We start from the raw sequence: 9,085 nt of genomic DNA, 5'->3' as shown, positions 1-9,085 counted from the left end.
ACATTTTTTCACGAATACGGGTGGTCAACCAAGTATTCGAGGGGGGTGGGGTGACTCTGCAGACTAAAAGTCTTGAGCGAATGGCCGTTTTTAGTCTTGAGTGAATGGCCGTTGTTAGTCTTGAGTGAATGGCCACTAGGTTAGATGGTAAACATGCAGTGGGCGGCTAGGCCAATGCTTAAGTAAGCACTAAAAGTTAAGTGGTATGTGAATGCATGGGGAAAAGGAGTGGCAGCGAGCAGTCAGTGCGCAGGGTCTGAGGACGACAATGCAAGGAGAAAATGTTACCGGCTCATGGTGTTCACGGAGCGGGTAGATTTGCCTTCCCAATGGCTCACCTTAACTCACGAGTCACTGGTGTAAGAATTGCGACACTGGTGGGCCCACATGGCATCTACAAATGGTTCGCCACATCCGTATAGCTTTATACCTGAATGGGAGCTTGATCAGCTAGCAATGGCGGCCTTTAGAAGCTGGGAGGGGCTGAGATGATTTGGTAATTAACTTCGGATTCTACCCACCAACAGTAGATGAATTTGTGATAGCATCGAAGACAAAAGCCTTTTGAGGCTAAGGCGATCTTGTTCACAACAAGTCCAGTGAGTTTTGGTGATGCCGAGAGTTAGAAGAAGGTAGGGGCTGCAGTGTGGGGCGAATCAAAGCCTGCACTGCCTCGTTGGTCATGCAATTTGGGCTTGGTTGCAGATGAAGAAAACGATGGTGCATTAGCTACGAAGTTCTAACTCTTAAACAATATGGTACCTTTTCAAAAATTGATTGATAGCACAAGCTTGGGACTTGTTCCCACAATTGTGAAGTCCGAAATTTTAATGTCTATTATGATTGAGTTTGGGATACGAGGTCGCTTGGAATCGTCTCGGCAACTCTCCAAAATCCTCTCTTTTTTCTACAACGGCACAAACAATTCTCTCTACCATTTTGCCTCTCTATCGCTGTGTTCGTCAATTTAATCCACCTTCTTCTTTATAAATATTCCCTATATACCAATATGGTGTTTAGAATCTTCTTTGACATCTACCCTTGTGTTGATTCCAAATTCTTATTATTATAGGTTCAGCCATGGATCGAATCCTGATCAAGCTTACATATGTGAATCATATAATTAATTTGACTCAATTTTCACAATCTTGATGCTGTATTCCTAGATCTAAGTTGATTTCTCTCTTGCTGGCTTATTGGATAGTTCTCTCCCTTGGTACCAAGATTGGCACGAGGGAGTAATTATTGATTGGTGTCCTCAATTTAGATGCATGAGACACATCCTTAAAACTAATCTTAAGAATAAATTACATAAAGATATAAACAAAATTAAACTTAGTTGTAATGATTGATCGACAGGATCTTCGTGGTTGTGAATTGTTGTTCCACCAAGAGGATTTCAAAAGCTCCAATTTCCAATTTAAATCTTCATCCCCATGGTCGGCGCGTTTCCAAGAGCATCGCCTCGCTCTGATACCATTGTTGGGAGAAGAGAGGGGAGATCGACCGCTTAAATTATTCAACACAAGCTCTCAAACATCACCACCAACCTGTCCACCTCTTCTTCCAATTTCCAAGCACACACACTCACACCTAAACTATGACACACATACACACACACAGTAAACACAAAATTGACATAAACATGCTTGGAAGAGAGTGTAAGAGATGTGTAAGGGATGGATATTAAATTAGAAAGTACACAGCAAAATAACCATAGCATAAGAGAGTAGAGAAGAGAATCTACAAGAGAAAAACCTAAATCTAGCCCCAAACTCCACGGCACCTCTCTTGTGGAGTTGGTATTTAATATATTACTTTGAGTTTAAGGTGCCAAAAATTGAGACCCCTCTTTTACAACCACTTTACTTTTGCAAATGAGTGAAGCTCATTAGTTCTTGCATGACCCATAAGAGGAGTTCTCACTACAACTATTTACAGGGCCATAGTGGCTTATTGAAATGATGTTCTAAAATACTGTGCAAATATAAAGTGGCCAAGAATAATTGCCGTCGTCTCTTCATCAACTACCCGCATTCCACTCTACAAAATCATCAACAACTCAATTAATAAAATAAATAAACAGCACATAATTAACCATTACACCCAACTATTCCAATTGTAGCTCTAACCACTACAACAGGAGGGTACACAGTCTCGTAACAGTATGGAATACTAGTCAAGGTTCCTAAGTTTCTTGATGATCTTTATTAATCCTATCAAATGGATTACCAATAAAAGCTCCTAAATTTCTCGATGGTCTTTGTTAATCCTATGGTTTCTATGTAATCTCCAAGTTAGGTCTCAATCCCTTCTACCACCTTGCAGAGATTTTGAAAAGATACATTTTAATTTTATAAAAATCTGAAATCCTATGTGAGTTATGACCAATTTAGTGATCAGCTGGTCACACATCTACCTTTTGCTGTCATACTTGTTGACAAACAAAACCTCAAGTCTACTTTGCAGCCATCATAGTACTTTGACAAAGTAGCACATCAGCCCAATCACCAGGAAATTTCTAAGAAACTCATCAAGACTATCAGATGCTCTCATAAGGCAGCGCCATAATTTTGCATTAACCCATGGAAAGGGCTCAAACAGAAGTTCGTGCAAAAATTTGATAAGCACTTGCATAAAATACAAATACCAATCTTCACCTGAAAAACTGGTATAGCAACTTACATCTGTGCAAAAGACGAAGCGTTGCAAAGGAAAACGATAAATCGATCTGCAATACCATCAGCGAAGTACTCTCTTAAGACATTGTACACATCCACAGCAGAAACACAGAATGCAGACAGCCTTCGCAAACTAACCCCTCGTACAAAACTGCCTCTGGAGTCTGAAGAATATGTTGGATAAAAGCCAAAAAACTTACCATCCACCACAAAGGCATAATGGCCCTTCCGGTATCTTAACAACTCAGCTAAAATGGCAACACCACCTTTAATTTGAGCTCACATCCAACAAGGACCTAGCCATGATGGAATGATAGCAATCCACATGTAGGCAACCACCATCATTGTCAGGCCTGGCTCAATACAACATTCTTAAGCAATCACACAGATTGGTTCCACATACTAACCACCCTAACAAGGTAGCAGAAAAAGAAGCTTATGGTCAGAATCATTCCATATACAGTCACAGGTATACATTGCAAAACGTGACGACTGGGTAAATCAGATATGCCAGGTTACATACAAGTTTTGGTGCTCAGGATGTAAACACCATGCTATTACTATTTCTCAATTTCCCAAACCAATTTTAGTGTGTGTTGCTGTTGCTTTTAGGGGAAGCTAATAAAACAAAAATTGTTCTCGCCGTATAAAACCTGACTAGATATACATAGGCCCAAACCCACAAAAGCAGCACTCTTGATTGCTGCCAAGTCACCGGAAGGGCATTGAGTGCCACATGTTGCTCACTTTCTCACTGTGTATGTCATCCAATGCATTCTCATCATCTTCATCGTCTACATCATCTCCATCATCATCATCTTGCATCGATGCACCTCCCTCATCTTGCTCATCAGAGCCATCTTCTCGAGTATATTGCCATGCCTTTGGCAGCTCGTGAGGAACAGGCTTCTCCATGTTGTGAGCATTGAAATGGGCCTGAAATTGAGATCTTACAATGGCATCCTTGGCCATCAAGTTACCATTAGGTTCAGGGCACAAACTCCCACCGGTGATAGCAGCACTATAAGACAAATCTCCAGTAATAACACCTTGATGATCCAAGCTGCCCGCAGTCTTCAAAAAGCTAACTGCAGCACTCTCTTTTAAGCTTTGCTCATAGTGGCTATCCTTTCTGCCTCCTATGAGATTGTTGGGTTTAAAAGGGCTACTGAGGTGACTGATATGACCAAAAGCTAGGTCATCTTTGGCTACCGTGAGTGAATTGTTAGTTGGACTTTGAAATTCTAGTGATTGCCTAAGTGAATGTTTCTGTAATGCAGTCTCATTTCTAATCATGGGGCTTACAGTTAGTGAGCAGCTCTTTTGATCGTGGTCATCCGTAGATGGTCTATAAACTAGTTCAGGCATTGTAAGAGTGGACTTCTCCTTCTCTTCCAACTCCATCCTTGGTGATGTGTCAACCTTGTATGGTATGGCTCGTGCTCTCCTCCCTGGCACCACTAATGCATTAGAGTCAGAAGCAGGAGCACTTGCTGTCGTGGCCAAGGTGGCTGGAAGAGCCTTTTTGCGGCGCCCTCTTTTTGAGCCAGACTGATGAGCAGCTGTTACATCTGATTGAGGAATGTTTCCATCCCGATGGGCCTTCATCAATTGCAACTCAGACTCCAGCTTTAAAATCTTGGTACGCTGGAGGGCAATTTCAGCATCAGATCTTGCAACAGCAGCCCAAAGTTGGGTTGTCGTAGTCCACAGCTGCATGTTTTCCATAGACTGCCCAGCAGAGATGTAAATCATCATGAAAATACATGTATAGCTAAATTCAACCCAAGAAAAGCGAAAACTGCAAACCAAACCCATTTTGAAAGCATGCAGGCTTGTACTACAGGTGTGAACTAAAAATTCCTGTTTCGGAGATAACTCTTACATTCTGCACGCTTGCTCAAAGTTTATAGGACACAGTTATCATCCTTTATGTTCATTTCTTGTGTAAAAGCACCTAACTGATTAGCACCCTTACCACTAGCTACCGTCAAAGCAACCCTTGCAGGGACCTTGCAACAAGGGTATACCTAGATGAATCCAAGATAAGCCCAGATTCACCCTTAAGGAAAGTGCAAGGTATAGACCCACGGTAGTCACCCACAAGACAATATAACCATCAGCTCCATCATGCATAGTAAGACTAAATACCACGACATCCCCACTGATGTTGTCAATGCCCAATAGTGGGGATGTCGTGGTATTCAGTTACTCTTGCCTTGCAAAAAGGGTAACTGAAAGAATGCATCTCAGGAGCCTCACAGGTTAGAAACAGAATGCCTAGGCTCAGCACACCTTTTCTGATCCACAACCTATTATTATATCCAGAAGTTTCAAATAACAGCACCTGTGCCTCCCAAATGCGAATGTGCTTTTGGGAAAGACGGGAGGAGGCTTGATGATACCGCGTTGAATTGCTCCAATTGGAGGAGCTGGAGGCATGGGGCATGGATAGCCGCCCCCATACCCTGGATACAGGTAAGGAAAGGGAGGTTGATATGGGTTATGTCCCCACCAAGCAACTGGATCCCACGGCCCTGCCAAAGCAGTAATCAGAAACTTTTGCAGAGTAAAGTGTGCTTGTTTGCAACAGCAGTCCTAAACTTTACTGTATGTGTGTGCACGCATGCACACACACTTTCATAGAATTGCATACAAATGTGGCAACCAAATAAATGTACACAATGCACGCATTGGTCATACGGATACCTTCACTGAACAATACCCGCAAAGCAGAAATACCATAGCTTGCAATCTAAGTGAATAAATGTGCATACAAATCTAAACACAATCATAATCATACTATCATCATACCCATAAAGCACGCAAGGTGTGATAAAATTCGTCGTCCCCCTTTACAGTAGCAAAAATCATGAATGCCCACATTACAAGATAGACAAATGCATGCATACTAAAGCACATGAATAGTCTAATTGTAACCATAGTAAGACAAACGAGCATGTCATCATCATAAAACTGCAAGTTTGTTTGGTACACAACTCATTTTTTGATAAGCAGAGACGAAATCACATCCTGTGAGATGGCCAGGGGGATCCACATGGACACAAACTAGTGAATATCTTAGATAGAAGAAAAGTGCAGACCTGAATACGGGGGTGGTGGGAACGGAAAAGGTGGGGGCCGACTGCCCAGACTTTGCGCACCTTGTGCTGCTGGATGTGGCCAACTAGATTCTCCAGTCTGAAAGGGGGGGTGAGGAACATTTGCAGTTTGGGCAAATGCATCTGGATTTTGCCATCCTGCTAAGCTTTGAGGAACCCCTTGTGGGGGCACTGCTTGAGTTTGCTGCTGTGGTGCTCCACCCTGCCCATGTGGTGGTTGCAATAAAGCTGTATGCGCAGATTGCTGCTGGGCCACTGATGGGTGTTGGGCAAACGACCAGTTGAATGCAGACGCTGAACCGTGCTGTGTGGGGCTATCACTGGTTCCTGAACTTGCAAGTCTCTTGGCAGCCCCCACTTGTTCAGCTTCTCTGTGCCATCCATGACCATCTCCAGACTGTAGATTTCAACCAATTAATCTCTGGACTACATGCTCACACACACACGCACTCCCCCTTGAACATCTTTTGTCAGCTTAAAAGAATGTGCACAACTGAAACAAACACAATAACAAGGTCCTCACTTCAGAGATTCGTATTTAATCCCCTGTTTAAACGTCCCTCTATGCTAAATGCAAAACCTCCCATTCCAGAGCTTCTAGGTTCCAAATGTCATTAGACGGTTTTTCCAAATCTTACAAATAAATGAATCATACACACAAGAAGAAAAATGGAGCACCTAATATACAGGAAGACACTGATAGTAGCTTCAGCTCAGAAAACAAGCAAAGACTTGCTCAAACAGATCGTTTGACAAACAGGAAAATGAAAGATCAGAAGGGAACGCAAAAATTGGAAAGCTAAACAGAACAAGACAGCCCAAAAACCTGAAAAGGCATCTACCCATGCACACGTGAATCCCTTCAGGCTTAAGAAAAAATTTCGTCAACTATTGCGTAACAAACTTTTAAGGAAGGGCTTAAGCCACTAGAAGACGTGACTTGGTGGTAAAACACCATAAATGGAACACATCTGATTTCAGAGCACTTGGATTAGAAACAAAGCATGCAGCCTAAACCTCATTAGAGATACAAGCCCAAAATCTACAACCCTTCATTTCGCAGTTTGCGCCTAAAGCCAAACTGCTGATCAGTGTGCCTGCGACCCTTTTTTGCACAGGTTATGCAGAAAGCTAAAATGCTGATCATTGAGTGCTTCTATACATAAAAAAGATTTAGACACTTTTAATCGTCGGAACAAACGGCAAGATCCAAAACATTTAGACTCCATAACATTGCCTGTTCATGGTGGTCATCTTGAACTTGTGAATCAGGGACTTCGTATTCAAGAACATTACAATTCTTGTCTCCATGTCCACATGAAAGCCTGACTGATTAATAAAAGGAAGTTCATGCAAGCCCAACTGATTGCTAAAAGGGAGTACACCAGTGAAAAACTGACCTTCCAGATGCCTTAGAGAATACAAAGTACACAAACGTAGATGTAAGTTTCCAAGCCTAGGGTTGCAATATACTTGGTTGAAACACCACCTAGCACAAACTCACACGTGATCAATACTACGTCGTCTTGTCCAGGTAGTATTGTCCGCAAAAATACACAAACAAAATGCTGCTTAAGGCATTTGCTCGTACTTATAAGCAATCCACCCAAACAGGAAACACTATCCATTAGCATTGTATAATTTTGTTCCGTAGTTATTCCAGTCTTCTTCTGATCCCAACCCAGTAAATTGAAGGTTATATGTTTCGATGCACTTAATACCCTGCGTCCATACGAGTAAATGACATACACCAGAAAACCTTCTAAACCATGTTTGAAACACAACAATCATGAAACCACCCGACGTACCAAAACTCAGAAGAGCCTAGCCTATAAAATCCAACTTCACAAGGTTAGTCCATTGAACAAATGTGTATGTAAACCTCCTTGTCTTCTACAGCTAGAAGGTGCATCTTGCAAACCTGCCCAGATGTTCCATCTCCAATGCTGCCATTTGCTGCTGGTTTCTCCCGCTTCTTCTTCCTTTCCATGGCCCAGAGAGCACCTCACCTGTATGAAAATGAGAAATGCATGATAGATAAAAAAGAGCTCCACAGAGCTGAGATGAAGCATCCGCGCGTCAACATTCAGAAAAACAGCAATAAAACATGAGGCCCCAGAAAGGAAACAATCAAATAGAAACCACAGAATCCCCAAATCCCGAGTGCATCCATGATGCGGGAGAAATGAAGGGAAGTCAGATGCCCAGCCATACTTTTTTAAAAACAGTTAAGCGTCACGGAACATGTGGGTTAGAAAGGTAGAAAGACAGATCAAGCTGAGGAAAAATGAGCGAGAAGATTGTGAAGATCGAGAGGAAAGATGCACCTGTTAATAGGAACTTTAAACTTGGATGTGATCAGGGTGCTGCAGAGAAAATAGTTCGCTGCCATCGCCATGGTATGAGTGAATGGGCTGGGACCCAGAAGCGACACAAGGATTGAGGATGCAAAAGTAGAGCAGAGGTGCAGCGACTCTGCTAGTTTTACGAGCAAAACCTCAAATTCCTGCTTGCTGACACCTTGGAGTGGGTGTGAGCATGTTATGGTTTCGTTCCTGTCTTCATGCTTGTGCAAATGAAGCTTGTAGTTCCCTCCCCCCCCCTCTCTCTCTCTCTATCTCTCTCAAAATCTCTCTCCTCCCTCCAACCCACTTTTCAGTTGGGCGTCCCTCTTCTTGCAAGGTCCAAATGCACAATGTTTTTCCCCTTGCACCCTGGGCTGGGTAATGTCCCTTTACTTCATACCTCAACCTCAGATTGAAGGGAAGAAGAGTCTCTTTGGATTTTTCCCTAAACAAGAGTGATCCCAGCAACAAGAGTTTCTACAAGTCATGAGCCTGTTGGTCCTGCCATTGGATTGTGCCCTTGTGGGTCCTATGGACTGATAAGAGAGTAGTCGAATCCCATAAAGTTCATGCCTTCAATCCTTAGAGTTAGTGCCCACCAAAAGACAAACAAATAATGCACACATGCACATATAAATTATATGCTTTAGGGTTCTTTTTAAAGCTATCGTGGCTTCTAGCTAATGTAGCTCTTTCATAAACACTCAAACAAAATAAATCTAGGTAGACTATTACCAGCGATGGGTTGAGTGGGATGAAAGGTGCTAATGGCAAACACCTTAAATGGCTTAAATGAGAAAGTACCATGATGTTTTCGGAATGTTTTCGGAAACTCGCTTATCAGTATGCACGTGTGCGATGCTCTTCACCCCATTTGATTATCTTTATTTCTTTAAGTGTGTCCACTCAATGAAAGGGTTTGATCAAGGCTAGCCTC

At 42.5% G+C, this 9,085-nt stretch overlaps 1 protein-coding gene across 3 annotated transcripts; it reads right to left on the bottom strand.

The window, feature by feature from the left end:
- Positions 1 to 3,101: 3,101 nt before the first annotated feature.
- LOC147416989 (uncharacterized) lies at positions 3,102 to 8,576 on the bottom strand. Of its 3 annotated transcripts, none has more exons than XM_086507908.1 (5): positions 8,131 to 8,553; positions 7,725 to 7,812; positions 5,786 to 6,200; positions 5,029 to 5,203; positions 3,102 to 4,412 (listed from the first exon to the last, which is right to left on the bottom strand). In XM_086507908.1, exons 4-5 carry the CDS (start codon positions 5,128 to 5,130, stop codon positions 3,393 to 3,395), a joined length of 1,122 nt encoding a protein of 373 aa, XP_086364034.1. In that variant the 5' UTR covers positions 5,131 to 5,203; positions 5,786 to 6,200; positions 7,725 to 7,812; positions 8,131 to 8,553; the 3' UTR covers positions 3,102 to 3,392. The 3 variants fall into 3 exon arrangements, with proteins under 3 accessions (XP_086364034.1, XP_086364035.1, XP_086364036.1); XM_086507909.1 differs by having other exon boundaries at positions 5,029 to 5,218; positions 5,846 to 6,200; XM_086507910.1 differs by having other exon boundaries at positions 4,171 to 4,412; positions 5,029 to 5,218; positions 8,131 to 8,576.
- Between the last annotated feature and the right edge of the window lie 509 nt (positions 8,577 to 9,085).

Source organism: Adiantum capillus-veneris, unplaced genomic scaffold (genome assembly GCF_014529385.1).
Source record: "Adiantum capillus-veneris isolate H3 unplaced genomic scaffold, ASM1452938v2 Hic_scaffold_33, whole genome shotgun sequence".
NCBI lineage: Eukaryota > Viridiplantae > Streptophyta > Polypodiopsida > Polypodiales > Pteridaceae > Adiantum > Adiantum capillus-veneris.
The sequence above is the reverse complement of the archived record's forward strand: the minus strand, read 5'-3'. Positions and strand labels throughout refer to the sequence as shown.